We start from the raw sequence: 16,280 nt of genomic DNA, 5'->3' as shown, positions 1-16,280 counted from the left end.
ATTCCGAGATGGTCAATGTTAAGGGTATTATGTGATTATGTATCTTCTAATTTGAGTCTCCACTAACTAATCAAAAGAGTTTGGTTAAGAGATTATTTGAATCAAACCAAATGTTTATGGTTTAATTCGGTTACAGAAAAGTATAACCAATATTTAAACGAATACAATCCGTTCTGGGGCGACAGTAGAATATCGGTAACTTGGAATTGTGTTAACAAAAACTAGAAAGCAAGGAACTTCATTCATGGAAATGGAGCTCAGAAAAAAAACATATCGAAACTCTGGTTCTACACAATTTAACAATATTATTAGAACTAACTAACCCACCCAAAAACTCATCTATGTCTAAAGACTTCGTCCTGAATTTGTAACCAAGATTCTACAATTTGGATGAAGCTTCAACTCCTCTGCAAGAAATCAGAATTGTGGGTCTTGTTTATGTAAGTCGTTTAACCACGATAGAATCATTTGGGCTCCTTTATCCCATGAACAATCCAACATCATGTCATGGGCAACACCGTCAACACGGATCGGTTCAACACCATAGAACATCGCTGTCTCACGAACGCCTTCTTCGTCCTGCAACGACATTAAGTTATCTCAATCTCAGTTTTAATGCTTACATATGATGTAGGTAAGATACTATATTTGTTGGATATGATTCTAAACTTACAACTATGAAGTCATCACTTGCACCTAATACAAGCACTTCAATGGAAGATCTTGGTACTTGAGAAACCGGCAAAGATGCATTTAACTTCTTCAGATCAAATAACGGCATCCTTGAACTTTTTTTCATTAACTCCTGATAGCTGCATTTAAAGAAAAGACATAACAAGCTTCACTTCTGATAAACAACGTCACAATAGTTTCCGATAAGATAACTTTTAGGCTAAATGCTTCGGATATAACAATGAGGATTATCGACATGCATGAATAACTTCTCTTCTATGCAGATAAAAGATAAGAGCTCTCGTGTACAAACCTTTGGACTAAATCGTCTTCCATTTCTTTGGAGAAAAATGTTTCTTTGCAAAGCGATATAGAAGTTGCAAAAGCTTTTGCAGCTAAGCTGAGTGTCACCTAGTCAGAGAGTTCATACAAATTTTCATACTAATCCTGACATCTCCAAGTCGAAATCAAATTAGTAAAGAAAACGAAGAAGTTGCAAGTGAATACCTTGAAAGCAGCAACCGGTTTAGAAAAAATATATCGCAACACCACCCCACTGTCAAGTAACAATGAATAATTAAGAAGGTCGATTAGGAAACAAGCAGATGATACAATAGTGTAGAAGCTCTAGGTAGTTACCTATTCCCTGAAGGAGGGACTGAACAGAGAAGAACGGCTCCTGCAAGTTTTGGATGTGGATTTTTGATCCCTATATTAAGGAAATCAGTTCCGATAAGCACCCAATAAGCACATTGATCTTGGAAGGAAGAAAGGTTTATGCTACTGGTTTCCGGCGATGAATCGACTTGACTAGACTCAACATGAAGACTCGTCGATATACTTTTTTTCAAAGATCGATTGTTCTACTGGTTTCAGGCGATGGTAATTTTCAGGAACATAGTAAATCAATTTAGCTGAGAAGAGATGAAAAACACTAACACTATAATACATAGTTGGCTGAGCCCTTAAAGGAGAACTGAAAACTGAGTCGTAGGAAATAATGATTTACCGGAAAAATCTTGTCTCTTCATATTTGATATGTATGACTGAACAATTAGTCCACCAAATGAGTGTCCAAGTAATACAGGCGGTAACTTGATTTCCTTTTCGATGAAATTAGCAACATCACTTGCATGGGTCTACTGCACAATTCAAAATGCACAAGAGCTTAGAGAACATTATAGTTGTAGTTAAGTTTTAGGTGGTGATTTCTTCTTGTTGTTTGAATCTGACGCGACAGAATCCGAATCCTGGACCCAAAATCCACCCAACTCAGCGATTCAGACAAGACAATAAAAACTAAACCTTGTGAAATCTAACCCCCTAGTCAATTTAGACCTCAACAAAAATCTATAGTTCTTGATTGATAAAAGTGTTAAATTAGTACCTGAATAGTACCAGCTGCAGGCCCTAATGGTTCATCACTTTCACCCTGAATGAAAAATGAACAATACTATATCATTCTATATTTAGACATTGAATAGAAACAATGAAACAAGTTGGATTCATAATGTGTAAGAAAAAAAGAGAGATGACCTGAGCCAACAAGCTAACAGCATAACAATCATACCCAAATTGTGAAAAGAAAGGGAGCCAGTGCACAGCCCAGCACCAAGCAGCATGAAAGCTCCCATGGATGAAAACCAGAGGTGGGTATTTCGATTTATGTTTAGAGTTATCAATACCCTTTTGAAAGATAACCTCCATGTTTAAACCAGAGGGAAGTTGGTGAAAAATTCGTGATTGACCTTCCTTTAGTTTGTATGGGACTTGCAATTTTTTAGCTGATGATGATCTATCTACTAGAATTGCAATTGGTCTTCTGATGGTTAGAGAAGTCTTATTAGTCTTGGTGAAGCCATTATTCAGTTTTAGAAGAGGAAGAAGAGAGTTGGGGTGGTATTGTACTGAGATTAACCCAGCCATGGCTGCTGCTTCAAAGTTCAAACTGGGCAAGCAAGATATTATTATCATAAATAAAGGTTGGGTCTTTATCCCAACAAGATAGGGTATAAAAGTATGGGGGCAATTTAGGCATTTCACCTGCTTTTTTTTTCTGATTTGGGACGGGAAAGAGAAAGGGGAAGTTCTCCCAGATCGACAACAAGCAAGGGGGAGACGAGGGTTTTAGGGTTTCTGAGTTTTCTAATCTCCATTTTCTCTTAAGGATTTCTTGTGAAGGTTTATCTAATTATCTTCAATCGAAGACGGTAAGGAGCCTAACTTCTGAATAACTAGGGTTTTTTATTTTATCTTAAATCTTCACTTTCTCAAGGATTTGGTTAGTAACTTTCTCATGTTTGATGATTTTAAAATCTCAATGTTGTGACCAATGATCAGTATTCCATGTTATAGATATAATTTTCTTCCCTTTTAATTAAATTCATCAAGAAATGTGAAGACTCTTTTTGAGAACTATAGTGTAATGGAGATGGTTTAGGACTTGAGGTTGTAGTCTTGTAGACCAGCTGTTTGATAAAATTCCTCTTACTTTCTTATATAAGTTATAAATCATAGATAAGTATAAATTTAGTTCACTAGTTAGATGTATTGTTATCGCTAGAAATTACTTTTAAATAACGCTTTTAAGTGTATTATATGCATTATAGGTAGGAACCTACTTATAGTGACTTTTCGTTAAAACTTATGACCAGCGTGAGGTTAAAGCTTAGCCCTGTATAAGTTAAAATCCTGGCTCCGCCCCTATATTTCACTATCTTATTGTTTACCCAATTTCAGATCAAAGTTTTAGGGATATAAACAAACTAATTTGTTAAATTAGGGGTTCTGTTCTTAGTATGGATTCAACACAAAACCCTTCCACAACAACAGCTATTGGTCATGGAAATGGTGGGGTTCTCCCAACCAATGATCAAGATGATCCAAAGCAGAACCTCAGTCTGGTTATCAACTCCATACAGAAGATTCTTGGTCTTCTTCACCAGCTTTACCTCACTGTTTCTTCCTTCAACATGGCCTCACAATTACCTCTTCTCCAGCGCCTGTGAGTTATATTGTTACTTACGTTCGATCTTGAAATCGTTATTTTTACTCTTTATTTGTATGCGTTATTGATATTAGTACTTGTTTAATGCAGAAATGCTCTTGTAACTGAGCTTGATAATATGCAAAGATTGGCTGATAATTGCAAAATTCAAGTTCCAATGGAGGTTCTTAAGTGAGTTTTCCCCGTTCGCATAAAACGTTGTGCTTGTCGAAATAATTGGTTCTTTCTAGAATAGTTGCTGATGTATAAACCTTCAACTATGTGGTTCCGTGGTGATGTTTAGTCTAATCGACGATGGAAAGAATCCAGATGAATTTACAAGGGATGTACTCAATAACTGCATATCCAAAAACCAGATTACCAAAGGCAAAACCGATGCTTTTAAGGTAGTCTTTATCACAATGATACCACTGAAATTGTTCTTATGCGTATGACGAGTTTCATTTTTTTTTTCCTTTTGAGGGTTTCTCAGCCTAGCACAAAAGTTTTTGAGTACATGATTAAACTTCTTTTGGTGATTGTTGTTCAAGGCAGATTGATTTAGTAACTTTTCATGATACTAACCTCGTCAAAATTCTTTAGTTTGATTTATAGTAATAACTTCTTTCCTTACTTTTTGTACACAGAGTCTGCGAAAACATATATTGGAGGAACTTGAACAAGCATTCCCTGATGAAATAGAAGCTTACAGAGAGATACGTGCTACTTCTGCGGCTGTAAGTTAAATTAAACTAATTTGCTTATCATTTTTTAGGTAGATTTGACTTGCACAATTTCATTCATTTGGCATGGAACTGTTAACGAAATTGGATCTCTCTCAAGAAACATAACTCTTGAAATGTCTTCGGAAACAACTCTAGTTTCGAGTAAATATTTCTACATATACAGTTTTTGGGACTACTCACAATTGGATCTCCCTAAACAATTATTTATTAGGACTCTGGCGGAAGTCTTTTAACTCATAAGACAATTGTACTTTGATTGAGATGTTTACAAACTATGGATAATAACCTTCTAGTTCTCTGAATCAGGTTCTTGCTATACACAAGTATCGGATAAGACATACTTGTAAGTTTATATATTATACTCATCGTCAACTATAAACCGAAACGATAACCAGAGCCCATAACGAAACTTTTGTTTTGTATATTGAAACACCCTTTAAGCATCATGATATGATGTCGCCAAATAATTTTTCCCCATATCGTTTAAAGATGAACTAAAGATGTGGAGATATTGATCATTTTATGTGCAACTTGTTTATGCAATACAGTTGAATGTATATCAATTTCGAAGTTGAATTCTTTAGTCTTGAACTTTTAGCCTCTTTCTTTTTCATTATAAAAGCTATACATACCAGAGTTAGTAAAATAATTTGCTTAAAGTCTAGAAAAGTTTAAGAATGCCAATCTCGGAAGCAGTGAGATTATGGCTTAAAATGCAACTTCCGAGTTCGGCACTGGAACAGTATCAATATCATATCTGATATAGGGTCTCAGTGGTCGTAGCCGAACTTTAGCAGTTCTGTCTTGTAGCTGTAGAAATCCTGAACTTGCTCATAAGTCAGAACTGCAACAGAATCTTAAATTCTGTATTGCAACTTGTTTATGCAATACAGTTGAATGTATATCAATTTCGAAGTTGAATTCTTTAGTCTTGAACTTTTAGCCTCTTTCTTTTTCATTATAAAAGCTATACATACCAGAGTTAGTAAAATAATTTGCTTAAAGTCTAGAAAAGTTTAAGAATGCCAATCTCGGAAGCAGTGAGATTATGGCTTAAAATGCAACTTCCGAGTTCGGCACTGGAACAGTATCAATATCATATCTGATATAGGGTCTCAGTGGTCGTAGCCGAACTTTAGCAGTTCTGTCTTGTAGCTGTAGAAATCCTGAACTTGCTCATAAGTCAGAACTGCAACAGAATCTTAAATTCTTCACTTTAACTTACAACCGTGGAACTAGATTTATATTCAGTGGAATTAGTGAATTATCAACTTAGCTTCATACTTTGTTCTTCTGAAGTAGAGGGCTATAGCCGTAACATATATGATGCAAGGTTTTAACATACTGCTGAGAGGCTATGGTTAGCAATAGCTTATTTTGGTGTTTGTCCGTTTTACCACGTAGTTTTTTCGTTCATGATTTAGAAAAAGAAATCCTTGACTTCTCCTACTTTCATACTGTGTTTGAACTTTGAAGTATGATGTTCCCGCAATAATCTTAGTTCTCTATCTAAATGGGTTCGCTTGGTTTATCGGGTTACTATTGAGTTTGAATGTTTAGTGATCTTTTATATGTTCCATTTCTAATGGTAAGTTTTGCACAGGAGTCGAAGCGGCTTGCACAGGCACAAAGTATTTTGCCAAATGGAGATGTAAAAGTTAAGATTGAGCACTGAAAACCGAAAACCCGCTACCGTGCTACTAGTAGTACTTCAATTCTTCTTATCCGACTTCCAATTGAAGTACTAATACTGTTGAATTGCTAGATGTTTTATGTACAAATTCAACTAACCGCGGGATGACAAATAGATCATTGAACAGTAATAAAATCTTCCTCTTGTTTAAAACTATCGTTGCATAGATATTCATAGTATTATACATTGGTGAGCTTATTATATGTTTCCTTTTGCTGTTTAGTGCCTGAAACGACTTGAAGTTTGATATATGAAAATGAAGGCTGGAATCCCTGATTTGAATTTCCCAAGAGCTTTAGTTGGATTAACATAAAAGTCTAATTGAACTTGAAATTGTCTAAAAAGATGAAAACAAAGTCACTTGTGCGAAAAATGTAACCCTGAAGATTGATGCCTTCAAAGTTGACCAGCTTTGCTCCTATATCAGTTTTAGGTTGATAATAGTTGAAGGAATTGGGATTGTTGTAATCGATTTAAATCAGAAAAAAAAAATGGTGTAGATTGGGACATTGAATTGCCTAGTATATGAGATTGGAGGAGTCAAGAAAAATTTCATTATCAAATCTCAAAACAGAACTCTGAGAGAATGAGAGAAACTTCTAACACTAACAAGGCCATATGACACTGTCTAGTTTATGCCTATTACTTTCTAATGTGCTTGATGTCATTGTGTAGGTTATGTCTTTCTTCCTCCATTAACTTTGCAATGTTGCTCAATTATTTTCTGTTTCTCGATCAATCCATCCACTCTGCAGTAATTTAATGTCACTACATGCTTTTCTCAGTATTACCAAATCTCCGGGTTAGCACCTTGGTGATTACATGACTAACGATTCCAATCGGACAAAAAAGTAGACACATAGAAACTGAATGTCGGGTCTCGGTGTCATTCTCCAGTCCATCTAAATACACCTGCCTGGATTCAAACCAAAATGAGACATGTCAAATTCAGAGGAGAGAAAGAAAGAGTGTGTAATAGTCCCACATGGTCAAGCAGAGCTCGGATTATAGGTCGAGCTCAAGCTTAGTAAGTTTCGAGGCGTTTAGGGTGGGCTCGTGGAGCCTTCATCGGAAACAAAACCATGTAACCGTTGGACTTAGGCGTGGGTGATGAAAGCGGGGACTATATCAATAACTACAAAGGGTTGTTACAGAGAGAGAGATACCTTGCAGCAAAGAGATCAACAGCTAACAAGTGAATCCAAGCAGAAGCTAGTGTTATCTCACTAGAGAACATCTTTGCTATACCAGGCAGCTGAAAAGAACTTAATTTTCTTATACACGAAACCAAAAAAAGAAAATGAGAACAATATGACCTCAAATAACAAAGCACACGGTTAGATGTATACCTCTGGCAACCAGTATTTGCTTGCAAACATCATTCGAAAGGTATCAGGGGTCCAAGAAAGGTATAAAAGATAAGCATATAGCACTCCAAGAACCACGTACGGTATACTACTTTCCATGGATAACCTAGTCTGCATTTTAGCGGGGAATCGATCAAACAGTTTCCAGTCAAATGAAACACAATGCTTGTATTAATTTCACGTGTGAAGAGAAAGCGAAAAAGAAAATCATAACTAACCAGCTTGGCTTTTGGAGCCAGAACCATCAGTGTATAGAATGGAAGAACAGCAGCTGTTCCGAGAGTGAAAAATTGGTTAGCAATTTGAGAACTCATCAACCCTGAAAAAGAAAATCGACCATAAAGAAGAAGACATGATAATCGATGAGAAATAGACTTTCAAAGATTTACCGACTAGAATCATATGTTAGTTCTACTACAGGTCATTCAAACTAGCCAAAGCTAAATATTCACTTCCCGCTTTTTGAACGTTGTCAACGTGATGTTCCCTAGATTTTGGAAGAGTTGAATAACTGAGAGATCATGAGCAAGGAGTTCTTGACAGGTCCCGGTTGAGACTTCCCACATGATAATGTACTCAAAGTTTATACGATCATCGATTGACTCACAAGATAAGGTCACTCAAATTAGGAAAAAGAGGAATTTGAAAGTTCTTAATATCCCTGAACAGTTTAGAAATCGAAGATCAAGCATGCACAAAAACTGACCTTTGAAACAAAACCAGGATTAGACCTCACATATTCAAAATACCCTATCTTATTATGCAGATGGGACTATTTCCAGCAAAACCCACGACACAAATCTAAGAAAGCTCACCTCGTAAATTAGACTAAAAAGGTTATCATTCTTAGGCGATCTCAAATAGAGTCAACGATTTTACATGTGGATACAAAATGGAAATAGAAGTGATTGAAAGATTACATGAAGAAGAGACCCCGGAGCATTTTCCATATGGGACATGTCTTGTTACTTCTGATGCTAGTATCACTCTTGATCCTCCAAGGAAAGTCCACTCATTGCTTAGCCTTGTTCCCGTTCTTGCCATCTTTCTTCCAAAAAGTTCAGCACTGGCAGCTCCAACACCAGAGACAATCTGTTTTTCGACCCCAAGAGAGGGACGAGGTTGAATTTCTTGCCAGGATCGATTAACCTACATCAAATGCACCCCATAACATGAAGAATTTGCATAGGAACTTCGAAAAATTTCCCTAAACTCCTATATCGCTAATGAAAGTTATAATGAGTATGGCGAATGCTAGCTAACCAACATTACTGATAACTTCTCGTCTTTGAAATCGATATTGCAACCCTACTACTAAATTGGCTCGAAAAGAGGAAAGTTCCTTAAATAGCCAGATGACTAGGAGAAGATGAACATTAAAAGATAGAATCAAGCTAAATTTCAGAAACTAGAATGCAATCAAATAGACATCAAGCTCACCTAAACAACCAACTAAGCCAGACTAATAAACTAACAAGTATGCTCAAATAGCTAGGTCAGATTAATTTGAAAGTTATTCAAATAGCCATGTAAAGACAAAGGTAGTTCAAGATCAAATACCTACTCATACAGAATTACAGATTAGAAATTTGTCCAAGATCCAAAACAAATTCATGAAATGGGCAAGCTAAACTTATGACACCCAAGTCAAATTCAAAATGGGAGAAGACCCTTTACCAAATCAACTACTAGAAATTATCATTAAAATCACAAAGAGAGTCGTTTTATACAGATTACAAGAGAACTGATGATACCCAAGTGAAGCAATCAAATTAAGTAAACCCAAAAGAGTTCATTTTTAAAAATCTATGTGAGAAAAAAGAATTGATGTAACTACCATGAGTGACTTTTGAAAGTACCAAGCAGAATAAGCCATCTCCAACTCCAACCAAGAGTGAACAAATTAACCCAGAGTGAGAGAGAGTGTTTAGTAAGTGTAAGTTTGGGAAGCCAACAAATAAATCAGACAAGAGATTTGAGTGGATTATTTGTTGGGAATCATGACCCCTACATGATAATGGTCTATGTTCATCCAAATTTTCTTCCTTTCTTGAGACTTTGTTTTTTGGGAACTCTTTTATCCTATTGGGACCCCCCGTGCTGGCCATTTAAACAAGCTATTCTACTTTTATCTCTAGTGAAAGAGATACCCGGATAGTTTAACATAAAAAAGAAAGGGATACCCGGATAAGTATTTAAAGTTGTCCAAATGAATACAATTTCTCTTTTGGCTATTTAGCTTCATTGAACTTGAGTCTATCGTATCTTAGATTAGACATTATGAGCAAGAGCTTAGATATCTGATTCTTCTTTCTTATCTTTTACTAAATACGTTTTTCATTTGAACCGCAATGTAACTATTTGTCGATAGACATTGTATTTTTATTTAGTAGCACATATATGTCTAATGTCTATTCAGATACATCAATGTGAAATGTAGTTGTAATTCAATTTCTATGAAAGTGTAGACAGTGGATCTATTAACTTAAAATTGTGAGAATGGGCTTCTAAACATTTTCATGCACTTCACTACTTCTCTCACAAAAACTTGTGTATATAGAACTCATATAGAGAAACACATTTTCAGTAATACAACTTTTTGCTTTTCAACAACAAAAAAAAAATGTTATAGAACACAACTTTAAATAAGATAAGAAATGTAAATATAGAGTGATCTCATGTAAGAAAACTGTAATATGGTACTAAAAATATACTATGGTAACTAAAATATACTGTATCTCAACAAAAAAAAAACCTAAAATATACTGTAGTATGTACATTTTATGTCTACGAACTTGATATGGTACAAAAGATACGCTCACAAGTTATATATAGCCAATAACAATATGTGTTCTAGTGCGTCACCTGACAAAAAAATTGGATATTAAACAATAACGATAATCTTAAGTTCACGAAAGGATTTTACAAGGTTAGGGTTGCAACAACAGGAGTTCCACAAAGATCAAAGGGGAAAGCAATACAAGGAACAAGAGCTATAGCAATTCGCTAGTTAATGAAAGATGAAGGAGAGAGACGAGAATTCTTGAACGATCTGGAGTTAGAGTTGTGTTCAGGAGAGTATCTGCCATTAAAAGACGAGAAGGTTAGAGCACAGATTGAAGAGAAGATGAATGCACGATTTATGTGAGGTTGAAGATCCGACGGTATCATTATTGTCTGATTGGTGAAACATGAGATCAGAGAGGATCTGTAAAATTGAGAAGTTGGAAAATGACGAAAGATGACGTAAAGAGATTTGAATTTGGATTGTTCATCTTTTAACAACCCAGATTTGGTCAAATTGTCAGAAAAATTTCGCCAAATCATTCCGACAAAAACTTCTGTCAAATCCTTTCGTGAATGTAGCATTGTCGTAAACCAAAAAAACATCAAATTGAAGAAATATAAAAGAATAGATTTACATAGTATACATGTTTTCGTTATTCCCAGTCAACTCATTTTGAATAACATGACTACACAATATCCACAAATACATATTTATAAGGTTGGCTGGAAGCTAATTAGTGTTGAGATTATTATATCCTAAAAGTATTGAGAGAGTAATTTTTTTTTGGGTTGAAAGGAGAAAGTAATCCAAGGGAAAGAACATTATCATGAGTCATGACAATGCGACGATCTTTATCTCTTCACTTGTACCGGCTCCCTTTTTAAAATGAAGAAAAAGAGAAGGAAAGAGGGTACTCAGACATCATCTATCCTCCCTCCATCCTCTTCCCGAACCACCGAAGAAAACACAATCTTCAATTAATTTCCCAACTGAAACTTCCTTACTCATCCCATTTCCTTTGTCAGTGCGTCATTCATCTCCCTCCCCTTCTCTCTCTCTTCTTATCCACTCTACTCTTTCTTCTTCTTCTTCTCTTGGTCAATGATTCATTGATACTTGGGTGTGTCGATTTTCATCAAACCTAGACATGGGTTCGTAGATAATAATCCAGATTAAGGAATTCAAGGTGTGGGTTCTTTAGATTTCTTTAGTTATTTAGTGATTCTTGATTTTGGGTTTTAAAATTAATGGATCTTATAATTAACAAATGATTCTGATGATTACTTTGACATTGAAAATCAACTTTTTTTCCCTTTTTTGATTAATTTGATGGATGTGAAAATTTGGGTTTCAGGAATTGGATTAGAACAGTCGGTGGAAGTGAAGTTTGAGTAGAAATGGCTATTATGGTTGGTAAAACAAAAGATATATTAGAAGGATTAGTAAGGGATGGATCATTCAAATGGTTATTGGGTAATAGAGGTTGCTTTGATGAAGATTTTGAGGAGATGGGTAAGTCTCCATCTTCTAGGAGGAACTGGATGCCTGAACTATCTCCCCTTGCTAATCTGGTTCTTAGACGTTCTTCAAGGTATACAACAGCTAGCTATCTTTCATACTCATATATGGGTAAATACTGTGTCTTTGTTCATAGCTAAGAAAGGGTTTTTGAAGCTCAATCATTTCACTTTATATGGATCATTAACTGATCCTTTAGTTACCCCAATTGTAGTTTATTGTGTATCTAGAGCTGTATGTATCAAAATTTTCTTCTATAACTTCAATGTTAGTTCTAGACTTAACAATGGCTAGAGATATTGGTGAAGTGTATCCTTCCTTTGTTGATAGTTTTGGTGTCAATAGGTAGTTCCTTGGAGGGGATCCAATATAGTTAGTGTGGGTATAGCCCGATAGTAATGCCCTTAGTCCTCTCGTGATTTTTGTAGAGAGAAATCGTAGTTATTTTGGTTTTCATATGGAGAACTAAAACATGACAAGTGGATGCAGAATTCTAGATGTTTCTACGGACGAGCTTAAAAGAAATTTTGACGAATTGGCTTCGGATTCAATTAAGCATCCGTCCTGCCGTGCGAGGAACTTCTTGGAGTACTGTTGCTTTCAGGCACTTGCCTTGTCTACACAAATGAACGGTCATCTCGGGGACCAGAAATTTCGGCGGCTGACTTTCGATATGATGCTAGCATGGGAATGTCCTGCTGCTTCATCTCAACCTTCATTAAATGTAAGGATTTTGTTCCGCGTTCTGTTAAAATGTGCCACTTATAGTTTTCACTGCATTTTCCTTTGCAAGCTTTCTAAATTTACATGCTAAAGGGATCAAGTTTCAATTTTATTTTTACGTTGCATGCAAATTATGTGATATTTCATAATTTTGATGTTTGGGTAGGTTGATGAGGAGACAACAGTTGGAGGAGAAGCTTTTTCTCGAATAACACCAGCAATTCCAGTCATATCTGATGTAATTACGTGTGATAATCTTTTCAATGTACTTTCAGCATCAACTGGAGGCCGACTTCGCTTCTCCATTTATGAGAAATACCTTGGAGCGTTGGACAGGTAACAGCTTTTTCTGGTCTCATATTGAATAGTTCCATTTTTAAGTAAAAGGGTCACTGCCCGATATTAACCTCGAGTTTCATTCTCTTGAGGGGCATTCTACGTTTAACTAGTTTTAGAGCATTTTTTCTGGTTAAAATGTTTACGCATCTGAAATTCTTTTTCATTCAAAACTTAGCTCAAAGATGTACTCCCTTTCTGATATGAATGCTTGTGTTTGAAGTGAGAAATATTGTCATTGAAAACAACCCTCTTCCTCTGCAGAGCTATTAAAAAAATGAAGACCCTCTCAGAATCATCTGTTCTTTCATCGGAAGAAGAGAAGGTCCTCGAAATAGATGGCACTGTTACCACTCAACCCGTTCTCCAACATTTAGGGGTTTCTACTTGGCCTGGTGGGGTTCCTATATCACTGTATGTTTTTTATGATTTGATATTATATATCTTGCTAGAGGCATACTGTTTGAGTACTATTTCCTTCTTAAGAAAAGATAAAATATTGTTAGTATGAAACATAGGGAATTACAAGAAACAAAAGTAAATACTTAGAGAGAAGAGATATTAAAGGAGTCAAGATGAAGGACTCAACCGCTAAACTCAACTTTAATAATGCAAGGATTGACTTGTTAGAGGATGAGTTATCATGTGGATCGTACTCCCAAAACTACATTACTTCAAAACTTAAACCCCGATTGTAATAAAAATAACCTTTTTGTAAAAAATTGATAATATGAATTTTTGTTGTATACCACTTTGTATAAAGACGGTGCAAAATCAATCCTTCGATCATCTCTTCTAAAGACCTATATGTGACCATAAAATATTATTATGGTCAAGGACGCTTGTGTCCAAATAGGCTCTTATGTGGCTTCGCTCTGGGGCCTAGGAAACTCTTTCGTAAGGAACTAAATAGCTGTTAAGGTAGTTAACGTGCCCATTGAGTTAAAAACTCTGTCTAATTTCATGTTGGAATTTTTTGTATTTTATGCAGGCAGATTAACTCTGACAGATCATGCATTTTACTTCGAACCTCTTCGAGTTGTATCATTTGATAAGCCTAAAGTTTATGACTTATCCGATGATTTAAAGCAAGTAGTAAAGCCTGAGTTAACAGGGCCATGGGGCACACGGCTTTTTGACAAAGCAGTCATGTATAAATCCATTTCCTTGTAAGTCCTATACTCGCATCCTTTGTGAACTAATTTGTTCTTTCTCTCTCTAAGATGTCTTCAAGATTCCTCTTGTTGTTCTTAACCTGTTATGTCACTTTATCCTTTAGATCTGAACCAGTTGTGATGGAATTCCCAGAGCTTAAAGGTCATTCTCGTCGTGACTATTGGTTATCGATAATTCGAGAAATCTTATATGCTCATAAGTTTATTCGCAAATTTAACATCGAGGGAGTTAATCGGGAAGAAATACTTCTAAAAGCCGTTCTAGGAATCCTCCGAGTACAAGCTGTTCAAGAAATCATGAATGTAAAATCACTTCGAAGTGAAACACTTCTTATATTCAATCAATGCGATAAACTTCCTGGAGGTGACTTAATACTAGAAACACTTGCTAGTGTATCGACATCACAGGGCTCAGACAGGATGAACAATTCAATGCATTCAGGGTCAGCTTTGTCTATGATGACAAACTTAGGGCTTGTGTTTGGAGCAAGTTCTGTTCCTGAGGAATCAAGACTTCTTGTTGGTGAAATTATTGTTGGGGAGATGACTCCATTGGAATTAGCTGTTAGTGAGGCTAGAAATAGCTTTAAAAAGGTAGAATTGGCACAAGCAACAGTGGATGGCGTCAAAATAGAGGGTATCGACACCAATTTGGCCGTAATGAAGGTAACATCATTTGGGGTTTACCCGTTATGTTCTGTATCTTCATTTTCTAGTGAGAACAACACGTTTTTAGATGGTTGAAAGGCAAAAAAATAAACAACATGAGAATTCACGTGTACATTTAGGAATCTTAATATCTGAAACTATACTGGCACACTATAATCCTCAAGTTTATCTAAAGAAGGAACGAGTTTACGTTTTATAGATTGAATGAAGTTTAAATGTTAGGTTGCTAATTGCTATTGGTATCGCAAAAATCTGCTGTGTAGTACAGTTGTTGTAAAGGCAATATTTTTATCGTTTCCTCGAGTTTGCAGGAGTTACTCTTCCCCTTAATGGAGCTCGCAAAGTATCTTTATTTCTTGGCATCTTGGGATGATCCTGTGAAGTCCTCTGGGTTTTGTTCTCTGTTTACTTTCATCATTTGCGCGTAAGACCCAAATCTTGGGAATCTATTTGTTTGCTAATTTGAACATGAATTAATCTTCATTCGACATTCATAACAATTACTTCATAAGTTTTTATCATAATTTGATACAGGGGATATCTTGGCTATGCATTTGCTCTTTCGATTCTGTTTATCGCGATCTTTATGCTTCTTACTAGATGGTTTAGCCAAGGGAAGTCGGTCGATGAAGTTAAGGTAATAGTTCCTCCAGGAATGAACACAATGGAGCAACTCTTAGCCGTTCAAAACGCGATTTCCCAAATTGAAGTCCTTATTCAAGATGGAACCATTTCTCTCCTCAAGCTAAGAGCTTTATTCTTATCAGTTTCTCCACAGGTCTTGCTCTCTCTCACTAATATGTCATTTTCTTATCTTATACTCAACTCGGTGCCGCTTACTAATATGTCGAAACTGGATGTGCAGGCAAGCGAGAAACTAGCATTAGTTTTAGTTCTCATGGCATTCGTGTTTGCTTTCATACCCGGAAAGTACATAATCTTTCTGATATTTATAGATACATTTACGAGGAATTCACAGACGAGGAAAGCAAGTACTGAGAAATGGGAAAGGAGATTAAGAGAATGGTGGTTTAGTATTCCTGCTGCTCCAGTTCTACTTGAAAGACCTCAAGAACCACAGAAAAAGAGAAAATGATTCTCTTACAGAAACCCTAAGCTTAATAAAATCAATATCAATGTTTGTATGTACAGTATATAGTATATGTGAAGATCTCTCCAAGTTTGCTCGGCTGACGTTTGGAGTATTTTGAGGATGAGAGACAATCTTTGTAAAATGTAAGAGAATGTATAATAGAGTTAAAAAGTTCAAAACGGAAGAGGAAATGATCTGAAAAAAGTAGATATAAATGTTATATCTAGAAATTTTTGTAAAATTTAATGTGATGTACTTTGTTTGTACTTTAGATCTGAATGGTCTGAATCAGGTTGATATTCAGAACTGAATGGTTGATGTAGACTGATTTGAGTATGTTTGAGTCCGATATAAAATAAGTTTGAATTTTGAGTGATTCGAGTCAGTCGGGTTGGGGACTTCAGCCAATCCTAATCCGCGAGTCGTGGACTTCAGCCAACCGTAATCTGCGGGTCGGCTGAAGTGATCGGTTGGGACTCTAGCCCCAAGCGGCATGAGCCCCAACCCACACGGA

At 36.0% G+C, this 16,280-nt stretch overlaps 4 protein-coding genes across 8 annotated transcripts; 2 read left to right on the top strand and 2 right to left on the bottom strand.

The window, feature by feature from the left end:
• Positions 1 to 211: 211 nt before the first annotated feature.
• Positions 212 to 2,651, bottom strand: LOC147563449 (alpha/beta-Hydrolases superfamily protein). Its single transcript, XM_086637878.1, has 8 exons — positions 2,209 to 2,651; positions 2,060 to 2,104; positions 1,682 to 1,811; positions 1,312 to 1,381; positions 1,180 to 1,228; positions 986 to 1,083; positions 674 to 812; positions 212 to 579 (listed from the first exon to the last, which is right to left on the bottom strand). The coding sequence occupies exons 1-8, from the start codon at positions 2,644 to 2,646 to the stop codon at positions 418 to 420; spliced, it is 1,131 nt and encodes a 376-aa protein (XP_086494004.1). The 5' UTR covers positions 2,647 to 2,651; the 3' UTR covers positions 212 to 417.
• On the top strand, positions 2,546 to 6,250 carry LOC147563448 (mediator of RNA polymerase II transcription subunit 10b-like). 4 transcript variants are annotated; one of them, XM_086637908.1, is made up of 6 exons: positions 2,546 to 2,953; positions 3,455 to 3,676; positions 3,770 to 3,850; positions 3,963 to 4,065; positions 4,306 to 4,395; positions 6,008 to 6,250. In XM_086637908.1, exons 2-6 carry the CDS (start codon positions 3,471 to 3,473, stop codon positions 6,077 to 6,079), a joined length of 552 nt encoding a protein of 183 aa, XP_086494034.1. In that variant the 5' UTR covers positions 2,546 to 2,953; positions 3,455 to 3,470; the 3' UTR covers positions 6,080 to 6,250. The 4 variants fall into 4 exon arrangements, with proteins under 4 accessions (XP_086494034.1, XP_086494040.1, XP_086494047.1 ...); XM_086637914.1 differs by having other exon boundaries at positions 2,679 to 2,882; XM_086637921.1 differs by having other exon boundaries at positions 2,727 to 2,953; positions 3,470 to 3,676.
• Positions 6,251 to 6,817: 567 nt separating this feature from the next.
• Positions 6,818 to 9,566, bottom strand: LOC147563447 (protein ABA DEFICIENT 4, chloroplastic-like). Of its 2 annotated transcripts, none has more exons than XM_086637889.1 (6): positions 9,302 to 9,566; positions 8,385 to 8,613; positions 7,683 to 7,783; positions 7,447 to 7,575; positions 7,264 to 7,352; positions 6,818 to 7,013 (listed from the first exon to the last, which is right to left on the bottom strand). In XM_086637889.1, exons 1-6 carry the CDS (start codon positions 9,338 to 9,340, stop codon positions 6,866 to 6,868), a joined length of 735 nt encoding a protein of 244 aa, XP_086494015.1. In that variant the 5' UTR covers positions 9,341 to 9,566; the 3' UTR covers positions 6,818 to 6,865. The 2 variants fall into 2 exon arrangements, with proteins under 2 accessions (XP_086494015.1, XP_086494023.1); XM_086637897.1 differs by having other exon boundaries at positions 7,683 to 7,735; positions 9,302 to 9,516.
• A 1,332-nt stretch (positions 9,567 to 10,898) lies between these two features.
• LOC147563446 (uncharacterized) lies at positions 10,899 to 16,037 on the top strand. The gene is made up of 10 exons (XM_086637780.1): positions 10,899 to 11,438; positions 11,607 to 11,843; positions 12,260 to 12,494; positions 12,660 to 12,829; positions 13,094 to 13,224; positions 13,821 to 13,998; positions 14,109 to 14,670; positions 14,985 to 15,097; positions 15,208 to 15,451; positions 15,539 to 16,037. Exons 2-10 carry the CDS (start codon positions 11,650 to 11,652, stop codon positions 15,767 to 15,769), a joined length of 2,058 nt encoding a protein of 685 aa, XP_086493906.1. The 5' UTR covers positions 10,899 to 11,438; positions 11,607 to 11,649; the 3' UTR covers positions 15,770 to 16,037.
• Positions 16,038 to 16,280: the final 243 nt, after the last annotated feature.

Source organism: Eschscholzia californica, unplaced genomic scaffold (assembly GCF_041429995.1).
Source record: "Eschscholzia californica isolate CP2 unplaced genomic scaffold, dmEscCali1.0.p SCAF_1, whole genome shotgun sequence".
Classification (NCBI taxonomy): domain Eukaryota; kingdom Viridiplantae; phylum Streptophyta; class Magnoliopsida; order Ranunculales; family Papaveraceae; genus Eschscholzia; species Eschscholzia californica.
The sequence above is the reverse complement of the archived record's forward strand: the minus strand, read 5'-3'. Positions and strand labels throughout refer to the sequence as shown.